At 66.4% G+C, this 21365-nt stretch overlaps 6 protein-coding genes across 6 annotated transcripts; 3 read left to right on the plus strand and 3 right to left on the minus strand.

Moving 5' to 3' along the window:
- Positions 1 to 55: 55 nt before the first annotated feature.
- Positions 56 to 5110, plus strand: PFL1_00759 (uncharacterized protein; the record flags this gene model as incomplete). The annotated part of the gene is made up of 2 exons (XM_007878261.1): positions 56 to 846; positions 1003 to 5110. 2 exons carry the CDS (start codon positions 56 to 58, stop codon positions 5108 to 5110), a joined length of 4899 nt encoding a protein of 1632 aa, XP_007876452.1.
- A 286-nt stretch (positions 5111 to 5396) lies between these two features.
- PFL1_00760 (uncharacterized protein) lies at positions 5397 to 6953 on the minus strand (the record flags this gene model as incomplete). Its single annotated transcript, XM_007878262.1, has 5 exons — positions 5397 to 5456; positions 5597 to 5833; positions 5940 to 6548; positions 6638 to 6740; positions 6847 to 6953. 5 exons carry the CDS (start codon positions 6951 to 6953, stop codon positions 5397 to 5399), a joined length of 1116 nt encoding a protein of 371 aa, XP_007876453.1.
- A 1537-nt stretch (positions 6954 to 8490) lies between these two features.
- Positions 8491 to 11042, plus strand: PFL1_00761 (uncharacterized protein; the record flags this gene model as incomplete). The annotated part of the gene is made up of 2 exons (XM_007878263.1): positions 8491 to 9685; positions 9754 to 11042. 2 exons carry the CDS (start codon positions 8491 to 8493, stop codon positions 11040 to 11042), a joined length of 2484 nt encoding a protein of 827 aa, XP_007876454.1.
- A 106-nt stretch (positions 11043 to 11148) lies between these two features.
- Positions 11149 to 11580, plus strand: PFL1_00762 (uncharacterized protein; the record flags this gene model as incomplete). The annotated part of the gene is made up of 1 exon (XM_007878264.1): positions 11149 to 11580. One exon carries the CDS (start codon positions 11149 to 11151, stop codon positions 11578 to 11580), a length of 432 nt encoding a protein of 143 aa, XP_007876455.1.
- Positions 11581 to 11812: 232 nt separating this feature from the next.
- Positions 11813 to 17443, minus strand: PFL1_00763 (uncharacterized protein; the record flags this gene model as incomplete). The annotated part of the gene is made up of 1 exon (XM_007878265.1): positions 11813 to 17443. The coding sequence occupies one exon, from the start codon at positions 17441 to 17443 to the stop codon at positions 11813 to 11815; it is 5631 nt and encodes a 1876-aa protein (XP_007876456.1).
- Positions 17444 to 20536: 3093 nt separating this feature from the next.
- Positions 20537 to 21175, minus strand: PFL1_00764 (uncharacterized protein; the record flags this gene model as incomplete). The annotated part of the gene is made up of 1 exon (XM_007878266.1): positions 20537 to 21175. The coding sequence occupies one exon, from the start codon at positions 21173 to 21175 to the stop codon at positions 20537 to 20539; it is 639 nt and encodes a 212-aa protein (XP_007876457.1).
- Between the last annotated feature and the right edge of the window lie 190 nt (positions 21176 to 21365).

The raw sequence follows: 21365 nt of genomic DNA on the forward strand, positions 1-21365 counted from the left end.
GCAAGGCGAGCTGGGAGCGCTGTGGGTGTGGTTCGGTATTTCCGCCACCGAGACGATGCCCGACGTCGCCGCTTCCTGGGCCGCTCGTCATGACGCCATCGTCATCTCGCTCAGAGCGCCCGCCGTCGCCCGCGCACTAAGCGACCTGGAGCTGCAGAGCGGCACCAGGGTCCCTCGCACCCACGCCACCGCCCACGACCCTGACCGGCTCGACAGCGCCAAGGATGCTTCGCAGCTCCAAAAGTACACGGCGCCTCACCGTCTGGGCAGGGAGCTCGACCTGGCGCTCGCTATCCTATGGTCGTCGTCTGGCATCCCGCACGGCAAGGACGCCAATCCCTTCCGCGCCGCCGCCTTGCCCCACATCAAGACGCTCCCGCGCCTCTCGTTTAGCATCGACGACTTCAAGTCGCTCAAGACGCTGCAGCGCAGCTCTGGCAGCTTTGTCGAGGTGGTGCGCTGCAAGCTCGACCGCCAGCTGTACGTCCTCAAGACGATCGTCAAGGGTTTTGCAAAGCGCAACGCGGCCATCCAGTCGCCCGCCTGCGAAACCCTGTTCCTGGCCAAGAAGCAACCCGGCGCGGCCTCTTCCGACGACGGCGGCACCACGAGAAGGGTCACGCCGGAGCTCGTCGCCGCCTTCCAGACCCAGGGCTCCGTGCACCTCGTCATGGAGTACGTGCCGAGTGGCGACCTCAGCGAGCTCCTCATCGCCGCGAGCAAGTGCGGGCCAGAGTACCCAGGCCGTGCCTCGTCGGGCCTGCTCGTCGAGGACTGGATACGCCGCTACGCCGCCGACATGGTCTTGGCGATAGGCTGGGTCCATTCGAGGGGCTACGCGCACCGGTAAGTGGCTCCTCCTCTTCTGCTCATCTTGGTGTCGCAGAGGTCCTGCCCTCCCCCCTGATGCACGCAGCAGCCAAAGGTGGTCGAGATGAAGTGCAGAGCTGACCGCCCATGCCTCGTCCTTGTCCGCTCGTTGCCCGCGTCTGCACCTGACAGCGACGTCAAGCCTGGCAACTTCTTGCTCGACCGGTCCGGCCATCTCCAGCTTTGCGACTTCTCGAGCGCCGCTCCCTTTTCCCAGTTCCAGGTGGCCGAGCCTGGACGGGGCGGCGAGCGCGTGTGGGCTCGTAAGGTGCACAGGTTCTACTGCTCGCTCCCGACGGGCACCTGCGACTACCTGTCGCCGGAACTGCTGGAGGCCGAAGAGGAGCGTATAGCCCGTCGCCAGCTCAGCTTCCAGTCGTTCGACGACGGCGACCTTCCCTGGAAGAGGCCTCATCAGGCAGATGCGAAGCCCGACGACGTCGAGCCCGGTCCGTACGGGCCCGAGATGGACTGGTGGAGCCTCGGAGTCATGCTCTACGAGATGCGCTTCGGCGTCCTCCCCTTTTTCTCCGACCAGATGCAGGCCACCTACGAGCTGATCCGCAGCCATCGGGAGTCGCTGCGCTTCGATGCGAGCATCGACAGCTCCCCAGAGCTGCTCGGCCTGATGAGGGGCCTCATTACCGATCCGCTCGATCGCCTCGGCCGCAACGGGACCTTTGAGCTGCAAGGACACGCCTTCTTCCACGGCGTCGATTGGTCCAAGGATTGGCCCCTGGACCCTCCCTTTGTGCCCAACGTCGGCGAGGCTGTTGACCCCGGCGCTGGCCCAGGCGGCGAGCCCGAGCTGTCATTGCTGCACAGCCCCGCTGTCCGCCTTCCTGGCGACTTGGTGGCCGCGTCTGGGTCGCTGTCGGCCGTCGACACGCTGCCCGACTTTTCCGCACTGTACTCTGGCGACGTCGACGACTTTCCCGCCTTTATGGACTCGCGCGACTTCGACCAGCCCGGCATGACCTCGAGCCGCAGCTACGATCTGGCTGGCTGGTCCGCCGAGATCGCTTCCGCGCCTGCCCCCGATGGTGAGACCGCAGCGCCAGAGGCCTCGTACGGACTGCCGCGCTCCTCGTCATCGCCCGCCATCTTCGACACCACGACGTCTCCGACGCCGGTGCGCTTCTCGGGGCTGGGCGGCCTTCCGTCGTCGTCGTCGTCGTCCCGCCTCGGCGCTTTCAGCACGCCGCGGTGGTCGGACTGCGATCTCGCGCTGGTTGGCTTCAGCTACGTGCCGGATCCCGACACCTTCAAGCCTTCAGCAGTCCAGCCGGCGGCTGCGCACGCCCCCGCCGTGTCCCGCGTGGTGGCTTTCGAGACGCTCTCGTGCGCGCCTAGCTCCGCAAGCCTCTTCTCAGACGCCGCAGCCTCGCCGGCGGGTCGGAACGACTACGAGCCCATGGCGTCGACGCCGCAAGAGCGTCTGGCACGTCGAGTGGACCCACCGGAAATCTCGCCCATCGGCTTGCCGACTCTGCCCTCGTACCTGCCGTCGCCGGCTGCGCCCTGGTCGGTTCAACGAGAACGCGAGGCCACGGTGCAGGCGTTGGAGCCGGCAGATCCAGAGGAGAGGTTGCCGCTCCCGATTCGCCGGGTTCACAGCTTCGTCACCCCGGCGCGGAAGCCGTCGTACATCTGCCTCGCCGATCAGTACGCAGCCGCCGCTGCGGGCGCAGACCGACCGGTCGATGTCCGACCGGCCGAACCCTCCACGCAGCAGACGCCTGCGGTGCCGCAATCTCCCTACCCTTTCCCGCTCGCCGCGAGCGAATCGATGCCCTCGGTCGCCCGGCAGCGTGCCGCGCCGCTGCGCCGCAACGACCTTGCCCGCGCTCGCTCGGCAACACCCGGGGCTGGCAGCGTCGGATCGGACAGCCGGTACTCTGGCGGAAGCAACGCCGTCCGAGAGGTCTCCGAGAGTCAGGCCTGGGACGAAATGATGGCTGCGGTGCAGAAGAGCGTCCGCAAGCAGCAACGGGACAGCCGCTCGCCCGTCTCGACGTGGCCACGGCGTCATCTGCCTTCGCCGGCAGCGTCGCGCCCCGGCATGGATAGGCAGAGGCAGCAGGGCACGCCCGACTTCCGAGGGGCGTTCCGGACGAAGCCGACCCTCGCCATGCCGTCGCTCGCGACCATTGCGCCCTCCCCCGAGGCCAAATCGACGCTGCGCAGCAGCCGACGGAGCGCGGGCGAAGACGGCTCCGACGACGATGCCGTCGACCGGGATGCCAGCCCGAGACAAGCATCACGGGCTCCGCCACCACGATCCAGGGAGGCCTCGTTCAACCAGCCAGCGCAGCCGGGCCGCGTCCCGTCAGAGGCCGAGCCGGCATGGGAGGGGTCTCTAACCGCCCGCCTCCACGCACCGCAAGCAATTGGCCTGTACTCAGACGACTCGGATGGGACCGACGACACAATGTCGTCGGCGGACGAGCATGACGGCGGGCGGCCCGCGCTGAAGCACAAGCGCAGCGCACGGCAGCTCTTGATCAAGGCGCAGGAACGCTCCACGCCGACCAAGCCGACGCGGACCCAGAGCCCATCTCTGACCGAGGCGCACGCGGCCCGCCTTTCGGGTGTCGCGCGCGGTTCGTCGTCGCCCCTGTCCTTTGTCGAGGGTCCCACGATGCCGTCGTCGTCGCCGCGCGAGCAATCGCCCGCGCTCGAACAGGCGGCGCTGGCCGTAGCGCCAGTGGCTGCAAGGGCGCGGCCAATTTCGATGCTGACGATGAACGCCCGCAACGGCGCGTCGTCGCCGGCCAATTGCAGCGCGGAGAACCTGTCGGGCAGCTTTGGCAAGGTGCCGGTGCTCGGCGCAATATCGCTGGGCGAGACGAGCAAGGCAGGAGCCGCAGGTGTGGGCAGCGGTAGCAGTACCAGCAGCAGCAGTCGTCTGGACAGCGCCTTCGACGACGTCGCCGGCGGGAGGCTCTCACCACACGCCGACGGGCTCGCAGCGCGCGAGATCAGGCGCAAGAGCAGCCGGGACATGCTCTCCGAGTATCGCAAGGGCATCGGTCGCCCGAACAGCATGAGCGCCGTCAAGCCGCCGACGCGGAGGTTGTCGCCTGCGCTCGAGGATGCCTTCTTGAGCGGCGATGGCGACCCGCTCGCGCCCATCGATCGCGACGACGGTCGACAGGGCAAGAACGAGCGCAGGCGGTTCTCGAGTACCGTGTCTGGGCGGCCGAGAGCAGTCGATCTGGTCACGTCTGCGAGCGAGCTCGCGGGGTCGGGACCCACGGCAGAAAGACGCAGGAGGGCGAGCGATGGCGGACCCTCAAAGCACGTCGAGGCCATCTTGGGCACAGCGTCGGGCAGCGGGCGCAGGGCGTCGCACCAACAGCGAGCAAGGGGCCTCTACCTCGAAGCGCCGGTGCAGGAGGATCCGCTCGAGCTCTCCCTGTCCGAAAACCCCTCCAATGTGCTGCAAGGACCGCGGAAGCTGCGAGGTCAGCCGGACAAGCGAGGCGCTTTGCTCTCCGCCGCGGTCGCGGCGGGGCCAGAGCCGACGTCGACTTCGGGCGCGACTGCGACCACGGAGCGAAGACTTCGGCGCACCTCTTCCAAGGTGAGCGTGGGCGCGGGCGCGGGTGCGCAGGCCACCGTGGAACCGGCCGCAAGATCCGTGGCCGAACATCGAGAGGAAACGGGATCGCGCCCGAGAGCTTCGAGGACGCTGCGTGACGCCACCAACAAGATCACGCGGCGGATCTCGTCGCTGAGCGTCGCCAATACCAAGCCGTTCCCGCGGACGGCGCCGAGTCGCGAGGGCGACGAGGCGGGCGGCGGCGATGATGACGACGACGATGGCGCCGGATCGGACAACAAGGTCTCGGGCCGGAGCGAAAGGGCAAAGAAGACGGAGCGCGGCAGAGGGTCGATCAAGCCAAAGAGCCTGAGCGCGGAAGACGTTCATCGCCTATCAGTCGACCCGCACGCGCGGGAAGGGGAGGAAGGCATCACCAGCGGAGCGGCTCGTCGAAAGTGGTCGAGCGAAAAGGACGTGCCCGCACTCGCAGCGCCAGCAGCGACGGCGTCTTCATCGTCGTCGTCGTCGCCGGTGTCGTGCTATCGCGACGATGTGGCCTCTGCGATGGCACCTCAGGCCGAGGGCGACGTGAGCCTGATGACGGGCCTGCGCAGCTGCCATTCGGCGCTGCAGGGCAGCTTGATGGAGCTCGAGGTCAAGCTGGCGCAGATTAAGAAGCGGCTGGAAAAGTGAGGCGCGCTGCGACGGTCGCTTTTGCGCCTGGGGCTTGACGGTGCGGTAATGAGCAAGGTGGCATAGGTGGAAAGGCCCCGGTCGTGGCCGAGCGCGTAGGGTAGCGGTTTGCGGATGCTTGAACAATACGGATTGCCTGCTTGCTTTTGTTGTTGGGCGAGGCCGGACGGGTCGTCGTGGCCGCCCTGATTTGGGACAAGGTTGTGCCTTGTCGCGCGATGCGGCTGTCGGGTATTGTTATCAGAGGCAAGCCGGCGGTAGCTGCGCGGTGAATGGGCGCGAAGCATCAGTCGGAGTCGTCAGAGTTGAGGCCAGCCGCGAAGCTGGCGAGCGAGTTCTTGAACGACTGGCGGCCGCCATTGGTTCCGTCGTCGAGACGAAGAAAGAAGTAGATCAAGGGTCAGCCCGTGACAGCCACAGCAGCAGCGGTCAGACAGTCGAGCCTGGGCCACGTCGGAGAAGTGGAGCGGGTGGGACGACACTCACCTTTCGGCTGCTCGGACCCTCGTCCTCTTCGCTCTCGCCTTCCGACTCATCGTCGCCAGCTGTGCTGCTGCGTCGAGCGGCCACAGACTTTGCGGAGGCGGCACCGTGGTTGGATCGACTTGCCCTCCTGCCCCGGGCCGAGTCGACCACCTGGGCCTCTTGCAGCGCCGCCACCTCGTCCTGGAACTCGCGCTCGGCCCGGATCCGCTTGGCCTCTGCTATCGAGCCTCGTCCCGTCTAGACGTGATGGAGGCGGAACGAGGGCAGGGTGAGGTCAGCGCTCTGCGAAGTGCCGACACCGCTGGCAGACCAAGCTTCCACCGAGGCCCTCGACTCGACTCACGATGCCAATCTCGCGCATCACGTCCTGGACGATCCTGCATTGCCCCTCGGTGTCGTCGTCGGCGACGTCGGCGTTGGCATAGAGCTTCTTCCACGGCTTGCGCACGCCTGCAGCGGCGACAATCGACTTGAGCCGCGCGAGGCGCTCCGTCGCCGCATCCCCGGAACCCGCGCCTCCTCCCGCCGCCTTGCCGCCGCCGCCGGCCTTTTTGCTACCCGTGCTCGGCCTGGTGCCGCTGGCCGATGCCCTCTTCTTCTTTTTCGTGGGCGACGTGGAACGGTGCCGCGTCGGCGCGTCGTCCTCGAGCTCCGAGAAGTCGGACAGCTTCCCGATCGCATTTGCCTCGATGTCGGATGCGTCCTTTGTGCCGTCATGGCGGTTGCCAGCTTCGCTATCGCCTGCGTCGCTCCCGTCCTCCTCCCGTCCCTGCTCGTCGTCCTGCACTTCGTCGTCGTCGTCGTCGTCTTCGTCGGCGAGCTTTTGCTTCTTGGTGGCGCGACTAGCAGCTGCCTCTGACGGAGCGTCCTCTTTCGCTCCCACGGCCGGGGGTGCGGCCTTCTTTCTCTTCTTGCCCGAGGGAGATACGGGAGGGGAGGATTCGATCTCGTCCTAGGTCGCGACGGCGAGGAAGCGTCGCAGGCGTGGCGACATGTCAGCATGCGAGCTCGACGAGGGCGAGGGGGTCCATGGCAACGCACCACCTTGTTCTGGATGACGTCGTTGAGCCACTTCTTCCTGCTGCGGAGGTCGACGCCGTAGAATTCCTGCACCTTTTCGCGCACCGTGCGCTTGGTCATTTCGCTGGGCGAGCCAGCGCAGAAGTGTAGCGGGCCGTGTCAGGACCGATGGCGAGCGAGCGGTCGACCAGCCCGTCGCGTGCCGGTAGCGCGCGACACGATGCACTCACCTGAAAGTGCCGTCGGCCTTTGCCTCTCGGATGATGGCGCTGACCCGCTCGATGAGCTCGTCGGAGGTGGGCCCAGACGCCTCGGATTGCGACTCGGTGTCGGACATGGCGAGCGGGCGGGCGTGTGGAGACGTGCAGTAGAAGCAGGAGAAACAGCCAAGAGAGGGCGGATTGAGCGGGCGAGGGAGCGAGTGAGGGAAAGACAAGAGATACGGGCGAGGCCAGGCCAGACGAGGCGGAAGCGCGCGGGGTCGTGGGATCGTGGTGGAAGAAGGCCAGGCCAGAGGGATGTGGAGAGGGACGTGCCCCACCTCGCCTCGCCTCGCCTCGCCTGCCTGCCTGCGGAGGCCCTGTCGCGTGGGCCCAGTTTCCCCTCAGCCCTGCCAGCCTGCCCGCCTGCCCGCCTGCCGGAGCCTCGACCTCTCCGCAGACGCGACGTGTTGCTCTCGCACCTGGTCCAGAAACAACAAAAAAGTTCCCGGCCGGGGAATCGAACCCCGATCTGAACAGCACAATCTTCCATCCGCAATAGGAGAAGAAGAACAGTGAGAGTGTCCTATACTGACCATTGTACTAACCAGGACTAGATGGAAATTCTACCGAATTTAACATATATATATACTCGAGGGCCTGACAAGTGCGGGGCCAGTCCCACGGTACACGGATCGCCCAAAGCCAGGAGCAGGGCATCACGAGCTTGCAATAATGCAGCTGAGTGAGCCCAGTCTTCCGTCGGCCCTCTGCAGCGGTCCACCGCATCCCTGATACGCCGCCGTAGATCCAGTGGGCGACAAAATGAGAGGCAAAAGGTATTCCCGGCCGGGGAATCGAACCCCGATCTGAACAGTGCGCTCGTCCTCCGTGTGGAGACCGACGCTGAGAGTGTCCTATACTAACCATTGTACTAACCAGGACGAGCTGGCAATTAATTCAAAATTTGCGTATATCAATGTTTGTAAAAGAGAGTGGATCGGCAGCCCGGCGAGGGCGTTTGGCGACGGGCCGAGTCTTTGTTGTGAGTGGGCTGACCGCTTCGGTGGTCATGGATGCACCTCACGGACCTCGTCTTCATTTGTGCGTGCACTCGCACGGGGCGTATGCGCACGGGATAGCGCCCGGCCTAGCGCCCCGGCCACGAGCCATCTCGGGGCGTGCCACCGCTCTGCCCTGCGGCCAAACATGAATTAATAATGGAAGTCATCGATTGTCGTTCGGCGGCTCGAGGGCCGGACCACGCGGGCCGGACGTCGATGCCCTACTGTAGCTGCTCTCACATCCGTACGAGGACAGATGGAGGGGGACGAGAGCGAGGCGAGCGACGGGGCATGGTCCGGCGCCTCTACAAAGGCCCGCCCGTTGTGAGCCACCGCCCTCCCCCACCACATCTGCCCCCTAAATCCCCTTTGTCCCTGCCTCGCTCGACGCGTCGCCACACTTCGGTCCCCCTTGTCCGCCTGCGTGCGTCCGTCGCCCGTTCGCCTGCCGCCGCTCCGTCGAGGTGGGCAGGAAGGGATATGAGGGCCTACCCCCCTGCATCCTGCTCTTCGACGGAGCAAGGCTCCCAGGGCCCTTTTCGCCCGGCCGCACCAACCCCGCCATCAAGGGCGAGCAAGCATCGGTATCCCCACATCTGGGCCCTCGCAAATGGCCGATGAATATGGTCAGAGGCTGACAGAGCTGCTGCACGCCTCGAAAGCCGAGGACGACGCGACGGAGGAATGGGCGCTTCAGCTCCATGCGCTCCTCGACTCTCTGGACCCACAAGGAAGCCGTCGGCGGCCACCGGACGACCCCTTGCACAGCAAGAGGATGTTCAACAGCGCCGTGCGCAGAGCCAAGAAAGCCGCGATGGGAGCCACATCCCCTAGCGACGGCGGCGCTGTCGACGTTGAAGAGGAGCTGCAAGCATTCACGCGGGCCCGCTTTCCGCGCTGTTCCCTGGTGACCAAGTGCGAGCTCTGGCCCAAGGCGGTGCAGAGGAAGAGCGTCCTCGAGCCGCTCAACACGAGCGAGCTCACAGAGGCGCTCGACGCGCTCGACGAGAGCCGGCCAGCGGGCCGGGACGGTCTCGAACCGCGGGCGCTGCGCAGAGCGAATCGGCAGTGTGAGGCATTTAGGGGGCGCTTCTTTCGTCTGCTCGACCGGTGCCTACGCCAGGGCACCCTGCCAGACCAGTGGAAAGAGTCGCGGGTGGCCGTGGTGCCCGTCGCGGGCAGCTGCTCAGCCTCGTCGTCGCCATCGTCGTCGTCGTCGGAGCCACCGGCCGCTGCCACCGGCTCTTACCAGCTGACCTGGGTGCCCTGCGCCGCAAGCACCGTGGTCGACACGATCGTCGCGGCGCGCTTCCGCTTCCTGTGCGCGGGCAAGCTCCCCCGATGGGTCCGGTACGGCTCGGCGCTCGGGGTGACGGCCAGCGTGCTTGAAAAGGGCCGCAACACGCTGCGTGCGGGCCGGTCGACTGCGTGTGCCGTCGTCGACATGGGTGCGAGTCTCCAGGACATGACGCACATCCGGCTGGGCGAGGAGTTCCGGGCCCACGGGCTCGAATCGCTTGGGGCATGGATGAGGTCCTGGCTATTTGGCCGAGTCGTTACCCTCTCGCTCCGAGGCACGGCGTCGCCCGACCTCGGGCTGGGCCTCGTCGGCTTCCCGCTCGGTGCGCCCCTGCCGGATGTGTTGCCGACGCTGTGCCTCAACTCGTTCTTCCGCGGAGTCAACACGATGCCCGGCATCGCGCTGCAGGGCGCGCACGGCGACAGGGTCTTTGTCGTGGCCGAGGCCGAGTCTGTCTCCAGGGCCACCAGGGCGCTGCAGGACTGGTTCAACGACTTATCCTGTGGTGCAACCAGCGGGGCCTTTGTATGCCGGAGCTCGTCTTCACCACTTGCTCCGGGCGCCAAGAGCCAGACGCGGCGTCGGCGGCATGCTTGAAGCTCAAGGATGGCGCCAAGCTCTTTGCCAGCCAGTCGGTCGATGTCCTGGGCGTATCCGTCGACGCCAACTTCAACACCTGGGGCCATGTCGACGTCGCATGCAGCAAGGTGTTGCGGTGCGTCTGCAAGATCAAGAGGGCGTTCGACAGGTCCCGCCAATGGCCAAGCATCGAGGCACGCAAGAGCATCGTCTTCGACAAGCTGCTCCCCATCCTCGACGAGGCCTCTGCCGTCCTCCTGCCGCTCCGATCGACGGAGCAGGACCGGCTGCGGAGCGCGGACAGCGCCATCCTGCGCTTCATCTTTGCCCCGGACAGCGCTGCAGTGCCGACCACGTCGCTACCAACCTCGTCCGTCCTGTGGCGCGAGCATGGCTGGATGGCGACCGAACGTCGCTGGCGGAAAGAGGCGCTCGTTTTCGGTCTGCGCACTCTCAGCTCCGAGGGCCCCGCCAGCGTCCTCGCTCGGGCGCTGCGGCACATCACGCTCGATCCGTCCGGACAAGCGCCGCATCACCTCTCCTCGGTCCTCGGCGACAGCGATCGAGTCCCGTGCCGGGAAGCGTTCTTCCTCAAGCGCGGCGGCGATCTCGACCTCGAAGCGACTCGAACGGCGCTTCCAGACCCGCTGAGGGCGGTTTCGATCTGCTTCGACTCCGAGGTTGAGCAGATTGGGATGCCGCCCTGGCCGCCGCCGTGGAAGTGGGTCAGCCTGGACGTCCAGATCTCCGCCGAGGAAGACTGCGCGGACATCGAGCCGGGCATCGCAGAAGACGCCGACGGACCGCACGTCAGCGTCTTTACCGCGACCTGCGTGAGGGACGCCGATCCGCTCTGCGCGGCGGCCGTCAACGCTACGTCGACGTGGCCCAGCTCGTCGTGGACAGACACCGTCACCTTTGACTTGACGACGATGACCGAGCTCGACGTTGAGCTGCGGGCCATACACCTCGCGCTGACGTCGTGCTTGACGCAGCAGGCGGCTAGGAATGCGCGGTGCCCATCGCTCCGGTCCCGCCGCGACGAGTTCCAGGTCCAGGCGGCGCAGAGGCCGCCCATCTACATCGACCTGACGCACTCGCCTCCCCTGGCAGCGAGGGAGCTGCAAGCTGTCCCGCCGAGGGCACCGACACAGGGCCTCTCTACGACGACGTCGGACGCGGCCGGTGTGTGCTTCGGCTCGAATACCGTCGACGCCGGCGCAAAGAGACCCGCAAAACGCGCCAGATTCGACATGGCCGCGTCGTCGACGAGGTCCGCGTAGAACGGCAAGTTCCGTTGGACGCGCATCGACGTCTTTTGCAGCTCCAGATCCACCCCTGCAGCGGCTCGGCGCCGGGTGGGTGGGCGACCAACGAGGGGGCCAGGCCATGACGGCGCAGATCCGGGCCCTCGTCGCGGAGCTGCAGCAGCATCGACGACCCGCGCGCGTCTCGTTCCGGTGGCTCCCCGACGACGTCGGCGGACGGCGATACGAAAGGGCCCGCGCCGCTTCAGGCGCTCGCCTCGATTCGAGCAGTCGCCCGGCCCGTACATCGCCCGCATTCCCCGAGTCGGTGACGTTCAGAAGGGCCAGATCAGAGGCGGCTGCCCTCCTGTCGAATCAGCAGGGACAGATCGCCGAGCCGCGGCAGAGCTCGCAGGGTCAAGAAGAGCGGGAGGATCATGGGTATGAGGACGTCGTCGAGCCCTCGGAAGGCATCGAGGACGGGTCAGACACGGCCGTCGATGAGGAGGTCGAGGCTGGTCAGGGAAAGGACAGCGACGAGTCGAAAGAGGTCGACGAGCTCGAGTGCGACTGAGGTCATCTCAGTCTGGCCAGCGACGGATCGCGTTGGATCGGCATCGAAAGGAATGTATGTGTCATCGAAAGGAATGTATGTGTCGTCGCGCCGATGCGGTCTACAAGATATGCCACCGTGACCGGACATGGCCAATGTGATGTGATGTGATGTGATGTGATGCGATGCGATGTGGTGAAAAGAACGAGCAAAACCGGTGCAGGGCCAAGCGCGTGAGCGAGGAGGGGAAACGTCAAGGAGCGTGGTGGTTGAGGTCGTCTCCAGCCGCCTTCTTGGAGCTCGTTGTGCTGCCGCTTCCGCTGCTGGCAGCCTCCGTCTTGGCCTTGGCCAATGCGCCAAAGTCGTAGTCCTTTTGGCCGTCGCCGTGGCCGAGACCGGGCGTCTGTGCCGGCGTCGTGCCCACGCGGGACGAGATGTCCTTGAGCAGCTCCTTTTCCCGTTGGCCGAACCGGCCCAGCATGTCCTCGAACGCCATCAGCTCCGGCGTCTTGGGCACATAGACGAAGCCGTTGCCATTAAGCGACGCAGCGTCGGGCGTCTTGAGCAGATTGTTGCCGTGGCCGTCTGCAATTCTCAGGCCGCGCAGATCGCCATTGGACGTCGAGGCAGAGAGGCTGGGCCTGGAGGCGTTGGGCAGTTCGGCGAGCGTGCCGATACCGAGACCGACCATGCTGTCTGCCGAGTACTCGGCCGCCGTGTGCACCGAAGCGTCCGTCTCCGAGGCCATCCCGGCGTCTGCAGCAGATGCCGAGCCGGGCATCTCTGAGGCCTCGTGCGGGAAGGTGGCCGTCAGAGGCGTGGCGACCATGGCGTCGGTGTGGACCTGCAGCAGCCGGGTCATCATCTCGGCGGAGGCGAGGCTGCTGCGACCGGCGCCGGCACTCGACGTGTCGAAGCTCTTGCGCTCCAGATTGACGCTGGGCCTGGCCAGGTTCATGCTCGGCCGCACGCCACTCATGCTCGGCCGTGCGCCGCTCATGCTCGGACGCGAGCCGCTCATGCTCGGCCGTGCCAGGTTCATCGAGGGCCGCGAGCCCTCAAAGGCGCCGCCGTCATCGTACTCGTCAAAGTCGTAGTCGTCGAAATCGGGGATGATGACGTCGCCGGGACCGATGCCCTTGCTGAACGACTTGCTGCGCTTGCCGGGGACGCGCAGCTTCTTCATGGCCTGCACGAGGGCAGGCGACTTTGAACCGTAGTTCTTGGGCGGGCTGATCGGGCTAGCCACAGGGGCGCGGTCGCGGTCCTGGGAGAACGAGGTGCGGCCGCTGCGCTGGATGTTGAACGAGGGCCGGGACCAGGCCGGCGAGAGGCTGTCGCCGAAACTCATCTTCCTCGGACTCTTGGTCTCCTGGAACTGCACCGTTGGCGAAGGCAGGGGCGATGCCTCGCTGGGGAACGGCTGAGGCTGCATCGCGCCGAGGACGAGCTGGTCCAGGTTGCGCGGACGGCCGACGTCCATGCTGCGCTTGCCGTACTCGTAGCGGCCTGGAGTGGCGCCGCCCAGCTCCAGCGCGCGCGGCACGGTCGGCGGCTGCAGCGTGCCGCTGATGCTGCGGCGGATCTGTCGGTGCTCGCCAAAGGACCGCGGCAGCGGACTGACCGGGACGGAGAGCGAGGGCCGGGCCGATGAGCTGTCGGTGCTGTCGTTCGATAGAGAATCCTTGACGCTCGTCTCATCGACGCGCGAGAGCCGGTCAATCGAGGCGTGGCGGCGGATGAAGCGCCGCATTGGTGCCTGGACGGCATCGCGGTCGTCGTCGCGCTCGGCAAGCACCTCTGTGTCGTCGACCTTGGGGGAGTTCGTCGTCGACTGCAGCACCTCGGCAAAGTCGTCGGCGTCGTCTGCGCGAGGGGACGCCCTGCCATCGTCGCTGCCGGCCTCGAGCATGCTGTCGCGCCGCGCATCGACGGTGTCGCTGAGGAGCGCCGGGCTGAGCGTCTTGCGGATGGTGAGTGGAGCGGAGCTGCCAGCCACACGCAGCCCCTCGTCCGGGTCCGCCACATCGAACCCGCGGACCGAAGACATGGAAGGTCGAGGCGCCCCCTCTTCAGCGACATCGAGATGCGACATCTTCGGAGGCGTCGCTACAAAGCTCTGGATGAGCTCGTCGAGGTTCTCGGCCGTCTTCTTCTTGCGCAGAAGCTTTCCGAGGCTCCTCGGACCTTGCTCAGGCGCCTGACCGTCCGAGGGGGGCGCCGGCGACGTCTCGGCGGCCGATGGCGACTGCGGAACGACGACAGCGGCGGCGTGTTCGAGGTCCTGTGAGCTGGGTGACCGAACAGGTGGGGTCGGCTGTAGTGGTCGATTGCCGAAGCTGAGGTCGACGGCCTCCGATAGCAGCTTCCGCCGCCAGTCCTCGTCGAGCGTCGAGATCTTCTCGCCCGGTCGCATGGTCGAGATGAACGTCTCGAAGTTCTCGGGACCGTCGAGGCCGGGTGACTTGCCCTTCTTCCGGCCCGAGGCGAGCGACTTGGCCCTGAGGCGGCGTGGGAAGTCCTGCTTCTTCTTGCTGCCCTTGGCCTCTTCGGCCTCGTAGCGGAAGCCGAGACCGGCAGGTGAGCCATTGACGCCTGATCCGAGCGGAGGGCTGGGGTCCCCGGAGCGGTTCTCAAACCTGTCCGCCTGCGGCAGTCTGGCAGAGTGGGAGAAGCCGGCCTCGACGCTCTGGCTCGGCGTCATGATGTTGGTGCTGACCGGAGAGTTGAAGCTGGACAAGGAGGTGCTCGGGGGCGTCTTGCCCGGTGTCAGGGTGCCCTTAACCCGCGAGAAGAGCCCGGCGAATCTGCCGCGAGACTGCGAGGTGGGCGTCGCCGACTGCTTGGATAGGCTGTCGAAGCTGAGCTCGTTGGTGCTGTGGGGCGTAGCCATATGCACTGCGGATGTCGATTGGGTATAGGAGCTGGCGAGGCTTCGGCAGCTGCTGGCGCTGGCTAGCGAGCCGTGGAGCAAACCGCTGTGCTGGCTCTCGGAATTCGGCGCACCGTTTCCGTGGGCGTTCGAGGACCCATTGGCCGATGGCGGCCGCGAGCGCGACTCCCTCGTGGGGAGGAAGTAGGTGTTCTGCGCCAGGATCTTCTTCTTGTCCTCGGAGGAGAGGTCGGTGAACCCGTTCGGGATGGCCGGAGAAGACGGCATCCTCGTCTCCTCCCTCGACGCCTTGAGATGGCGAGGTGCTTGTCGACTTGCTGACCTCAGCGTGCTCTCGTCGCCCATGGCAGCCTCCCGCAGCGACGTTGCGGAGCGCGAGTGCATCGCAGCACTCGGCTCGGCTCCAAGGCGGCGATGTTCGGTGCGACGCTCGTTCAGCTCCGCCGCCGGAAGCAGCCGCTCGTGTCCACGCCTTTGGACGCCCCCCGTGGCGCCGGCGTCGCCGCTGAAGGCCTCGGCGAAGGTCGGCCTGGGTGTCGGCGCAGCGTCCGAGCGGTGCCCGTTGGGACCGGCGGCATGGCCGGGGTCGACCAGGGTCGACGACCGCGGATCGTAGTGCTGGGCACGCCACTCGTGCCCGTCCTCGTTGTCGCTGTCGATGACGCCATAGTCGCCGTGGCCTCGTGTCTTGGCCGGTGGCAGCACTTCGTCGCCGGCGGGCTCGGGACCGTCGGTCACCCTGCTGAGTGGCCGGCCGCCGGCCTTGGTCGGACGTTGCCGTAGGAAAGGACGCACGAGCCGCGACTCGGACATGCTTCGCCGGCCTTCCCTGGCGGTGTCCATGCTTTGACGTCCGACATCCGGCGACTTGGGACCGTGGATCGGCCCGACAGATTCTAGCGGGCCGGCACTGCGATTTGACTTGGAGTTGCTGACGAGGCCTGCCCGGAACGGCGAGATGATAGAGTCGAGGCTACGCCGAACGACGCCAGGCGCACGGGAGCCCGGTCGTGGACTGGGCCGAGCCGCTGGGGACGAGGCAAAGCTGGTGGGCAGAAAGGAGGCGCCTGGTTCGACGTCCATGCCATCTTCGCTGTCGGACATCTCGAACTCGTTGGAGCGGAACTCCTCGTCCCCACGCATCGGAAAGACGCGCTGGTCAAGCGTCCTCACGACGTCCATGCTGCGCTGGCGGGCCCGTTGAGGATCGTTCGGCGCATGGAGCGAAGGGACGGGGACCCGCGGGACCTGCATCGACGTTTTCCGTGCGCTGCCAGGCCCCGACGTGGGCTCGGGCTGGACCACCTCGTTGCCGAAGATCTGCTGGATCTTTGACACCGACTTGAGGCGACCGCTGCCGGCGTCGTAGCTGGGACGCGATGGCACCATCGGCGAGGGCGGGCTCAAAGTCGGCGAGCGAGCGTCAGCGTCGAGGGATCGCTGCGACGGCTTGTGGTTGAACATGGAACGAGGCAAGCTGAAGAAGCCCTTTTCGAGCGTCTTTGTCCGGCCACGGGGCCTGCGATCCGAGTCGCCGGCGGACGTGGGTGAGTTGAGTCCCGCCTCGTTCCAGGTGGCGGCTGTGGCCGGAGTGTGGAAGGAGCTGGATCCTGGCACCGAGACGGAACTGTTGTTGGAATGGCCAAGCGATGCGCTCGCCGCGTGGTGGCTGTACGAGATGCTGCTGGGGCTTGCCGGGTCAGCGAACGAAGCGGGCTTGCCGGCCGAGACCGCAAATGTCCTCGACGTCGGCGAAGACACATGCTCTGTGGGCAGAGGAGGGAGCGGACGGGTGTTCCTCTGAGCCTGGCGGTGGCGTTCCGACAGCGCGTGCGGACCCGACGGCAGCTGGGGCCCAGGCAGCGCGGCTGGAGGCTTGGAGGCGAGCCGGCGGCCTCCCTCTAACAGCGCTGGTTGCGCAGAGCCGACCACGGACGTCGAGGCCGGGTGAGGGGGAGGCAAAGGCGGAGTAGGTTCTGGCTGCCACGGTTGTTGCTGGTCTGGAGCGGGCGAGCCGTAGGTTGCTTGCCACCGCGTCGAGCTCGTGACTCTGGGTGGCGGAATGGGCAGCGGTGGTGCGCGCATCTTGCCCTTGTCCGTTGGCCGTCGCCTCCGCCTCGCCTTGGCGGCGCTTCCGCCCGAGCTGGAGCGCGCCAGTCTCGGAGACGAGCCGTGCTCGCTCGTCCCGATCCTGCCGATGCGACAGGCGCCAGGCGCTTCGCCGCCGTGCGCGAGACCATCGGAAGGTTCCGACGAGTCCTCGGCGTCCGAATCGCGGAGGCCCGCATGCTGCGATACCGCCGGGCGACCTCGCCGCACGCTCTTGAGGGAGTCGCGCTTCCGTCGGGATGGCTCAGCGGCATCGGTCCGGCCCTGGTCCTGTGAAGCTCGGCTGGGAACCGGAGATGCGCCGGTGCGCTGCTGCTCCACCCGCTCTCTCTTGGACTGGCTCGAGGCCGAGTTGCGCGAAGACCGGCTCGCCAGGCTGCCGTACCGCTCCTGCCATGCGGCGTGGTCAGGGTGACGGGGATCGGCCGCCTGGACGATGGCATCGAATAGCTCCGAGCCCAGAGGGGGCACCGCTGCTGCCGCCGTACCCGGGACCTGGAGTCCGCTGACCGGTGCAACGACGGACCCGACGGGGCGGCCAGCCGATCCTCCAATCTGCGCTTGCAATGTGTCGCTCGAGGGCGGCGCAGCGTAAGGGTGCGCAACGATCCCATCATCCCCGTTCGACGACGCGACTGCCTGCGAGTGCGGCGACGCTAGCCGCGCGGTCGGCTCCCGCGGCCTGGCTATCGCTGTTGAGAAGGCCATCAGGTCGGCATTGGCATGCGGCGGTGATGTGTACGGGCTCATCTTCTGTGGTCGTCTGCGGGGAGCGGAGGGAGTCGAGGTCGGAGATTGCGCATAGGTGTCAAAGCGTCGCGACTGGAGCATGGAAGCTGGACCTCCTCGATGGTTGGCGGCAGCACCGTCCAAGGCGGACATGGCGATGTCGGCCGGTCGTTCTGCTGAAGCAAGTGAGCTTGCTGGCGGGGAAAGCGTGTCTTTGCCGGCTCAGAAGTGCATTCGGAAGGGCTTCTCGCGGCTGACTGTACGAAAGGAAAGGGGGGTTTTGCTCGTGGTCAGAGACCACATGCGCAGGCTAGCGGGCGCGGCCGGCGTCCCGAGAGGACGAGCCAAGAACCGTTGCCACCTCCTCTCGTCAACTCACTGCGCTGCTCGGGTCGAGGCCGTAAACCTAGAGACAAGGGAAGACGACAGAGCCCACGGAAGAAGAAGTCCGGCGCACGAGGGCAGAGTTGTCGACACTGTGCGCTCGGAGGTCGGGCGAAAGTTGGGGTGCGGGCGCGGACGCAGGAGCGCGGTCTATTCAGTTGGCCAAGCGGAACGAGAGCGACGAGCTTGGCTGACAGCTCACCCCGCCGAGAGCGTGGCCTTGCTCCAGAGGGAGTAGCCGCAGACTCAGGCTCAAGGTGTGAAGAGTGGGTCGGAGAGGGGCGACAACCAACGGCAGTCTGGACGAGCTGATCTGCTCGATGTCGCCGGCGGCGCTGGAGGGTACGTGCGAGCAAGACAATGCGGATTGTCGCCGGGAGCAGAAGACGATGCAGGCTGCCCGGGGCGACGGCGGTAGACTGGCCTTTTGGGCTGAGGCGCGGTCGGACGTCGCAGCGAGTCGAGGCTAGAGCGCAGTTCGGGTGCGGAACCAAGGCGACAGCAGCGACGATTCGGCTCGAGGTTTCTGACGTCGTCAAAGGCGCGAGCGTCGCTGAGCAAGAGTGTAGGCCTAGGTTGTCGAGGGAAGCATACGATGGGACGGGCAGCACCGGTGCAGGAGGTCGAGGCGGCCGCGTTGGGGTATAGGGTGCTGTGCTGTGGTGAGACGACGGGCGTTTAAGGCGCCAGAGGTGTGGCGGGATGGGGGCGGTCGTGGTGCGATCGGGCGAAGCCGGCGTGGACAGAGATGGCGAGAGGAGAGAGCAAGGCGGATGGGAGACGGTGGCGGCGACGGCGAGCAGCGTCCGTGTTGGTGGTGATGCGTGAAGGAAGGCGAGCGAAGCGCGGGAGGTGAGCGGGCGACCGAAGGCTCCGGCAGGCAGGCCAGGCCAGGACGAGCAAGGAAGGAGGGCTGGCTTCCGAGTGGAACGGCAAGCCCGGCCAGGCTGTCGAGAAGCCGGCAGCCAGCCTGGCCCCTCTGCCCTTCTCGCTTTCCCTCGGCTGGGCCAGGCCAGGCAGGCTGCAGGCAGGCTGGGTGGGGTGGCAGCTGCTTTTTCCTTTGCTGCAGAAGAGGCCAGGCCTCTGGCAGGCTGACAGCCGGCCGGCGTGTCGACCCGTAGGCCGGGCGCCCTTGGTACGGCTAGCTAGCCTAGCTGCTGTCTGCCCGTGCGTGGCTCTCTCGCCCACCCGAGCGAAGCCACTGCGCATGCTTCAGAGTACATACAGTAGTCCATCATGAGAGCGAGGGCCTGCCCAGTCCACGGGGCGCCACACAGGCGGCAGCTTCCCGGTTTGGCAGCTGCAGGCGGTGACTGGAGCGACTCGGACAGAGACAGGGGCCGAGCAGAGTCCTAGGCTAGGTGAAAAGGCCAGGCCAGCGAGGCAGGAGGCCGGGGATGACGGCACGGCAGCAGCCAGGCCAGGCCAGGCCTAGCGGTGCGAGCACATCGCACCGTTCGCCATGTTGCCGAAGCCGTCAGCGTCTCCAGGCGAGGCGAGGGGGCGAGAAATAAGGAAGCAACGAACGAAGCAAGCGCGATCGATATTCAGGCAGGATACCCGACAGGCTGGGCAGGCCAGCTGGACGAAAAGGACCACGGGCCAAAACAGGCAGGCCGGCCTGGTCGAGATGGACGCATGCGCGACGGCTTGCACCATCTCGCCACCCGCAGCAGCCAGCGGCAGGCAGGAGACCTGGAGGCCAGGCCTGGGCTCACAAAACCACCAATCGGCGCGCGTACGCGTACAGGCGTACGTACAGTACGTGTGCAGACAGCTCGTCCGCGCCGGCATCCTCGTCTGGACGATGCCTGCCTGGCCTTCGACTGCCAAGGGGCGCGCAGCGTTCAAGGCGTACCGTGGTGGTGGTGGGGCTCAGCAGCGGCACCCCCCTCTAGGCTCTGTGTGGCGCTGTTCATTTCTCATTTGCTTCAGCACCGGTAGGCTGGCGAACGCAAACCTCTCCAGGCCGTGCGTATGGGCCAAAAGTTAGCCAAACCTGGGCTGCGTGGGCAGGCGTAGAAATTTTTCTGAAAGAGGCAGGCCTGGCCTCCTCCAGAACAGCGAGCAGGCGGGCAGACGGGGGGCGAGGCTAGGGCTGGGCTAGGCTCAGCAGCTGCGCCCATCTGCAGCATCCGAGACCTCGCCCCCGTGCTCAGTCTAGCGAGTAGTGGCCCGGTGCGGCGACGGCCCGTCCAGTACGTAAACCTGCTCGACGTGAGAAGCCAGTGAAGAGCGAGGCCTGGCAGGCAGGGATTGAGCGTCACGGCACGCGCGATGGAACTGTATGAAACGCTGTATGAACGGCGAGCCACGACCTGTTCGCTTCGACGACGATAGATGTATGATCACGACGGGCGGTGGCGGTGTCAAGCCAGGCTAGGCTGAGCTTGAGCGGACGAGGAGCCATGTATGCATGCATGCTGATGGGCGCCCCGCCCGTTCCGCGCTGCGGGCCTGGCTGTCAGCATGTCAACCGCGCACGACGTAAACTCTGGGCTCCGCCGCCGCTGAATCCAGCCCATGCATGTGCCTACACCTGCCTGCCTGCTGCCTTTGACCCTCGTTCGACGGTCTTGCCTTGCTTGCTTGCTTGCCCCTGGGCGTACCTGCTGCTACGCTCTGTCGAGCCTGGCACCCAAGCTTGAGTCGACTGGATGGAGCGAGTTTGCGCATCCGGGCTCGATCCGTGCCGATCCGAGATTCCGCGCTTCGCCCTGGTCCGTCCCGTCGTGTGGTGGTGGGGTCCGGATCGCGGCGCAAATTGATCTCGAGGTCGCGGCGCGGGCGTTGACGCGGACGCCCCGACGCAACGTGCGTCAGCTGAACAGGAGCGGGCGCGGCGTTCGTGCCACGGGTAACCTAGCCCACGCTCACGCCTGCGCGTACGTGCGCCTGGCCCCAGCAGCCTCTTCGGTGCGACGTGATGCGAGATCTCATGTCTCGCCCAAGGGCGCGGCGGAACATTTCCTTGCCCTTTCTTTTCTCGTCGTTTTCATTTTGGGTGTCCAGCAACGTGACGACCCGACGATGGCGCGCGCGCTGAAGTGCCATCAAGGACGGCAGCGTGGATGTACCCACCGTGCGTTGACCTTGGTGGCCATGCGGGACAGTCCGGGTCGCGACGCGATCACGTCGTTGCTTGCAGCTGCTCGGTCTCGGTGCGGTCTCGCACCGAGCAACCGGGATTGCCATGCACCCCAGCCCGATCTCACCACCGACATCTTGGGGCAACGAATGCGGGTACCGACCGCCGTACCGTCTGTACAGGATCGCAGCAACCCAGGACGCCGCCGGACGGCCTCTGTGCTCGCCGCGCGGCTGACACGCGGGCGTCCGACGGCGACGGCCCATTGCCGGACACGAGCGGTGCTGCCGGTACGCGGTCGTCCACACGGCCCGCCCCGGTGGCGACAACAGCCATCGAGGGCTTGATGATCCACTGCCCGGGATCTCAGATGTCGACCAGGAGTGGCAAAGGAAGCCATCCCTGTGGCTCATCCGGTCCCCTCTGCCAGCCCCGACATCTAGGCAGAGCAGAACAAACACCGAATGTACTCACCCACGCTCTTGCGCGAGGATCCTGCCGGCTTCCTTCTGGCCGGTCGCGATGGTGTGAGTTGATCGGTGCGCTTCTGCGGCCTTGTTCGGAACTCGCCGTGCTGCCCAGCAGGCTCTTCGAGTCGTCATG

This window comes from Pseudozyma flocculosa (assembly GCF_000417875.1).
Source record: "Pseudozyma flocculosa PF-1 unplaced genomic scaffold scaffold00002, whole genome shotgun sequence".
In the NCBI taxonomy this organism is placed as follows: domain Eukaryota; kingdom Fungi; phylum Basidiomycota; class Ustilaginomycetes; order Ustilaginales; family Ustilaginaceae; genus Pseudozyma; species Pseudozyma flocculosa.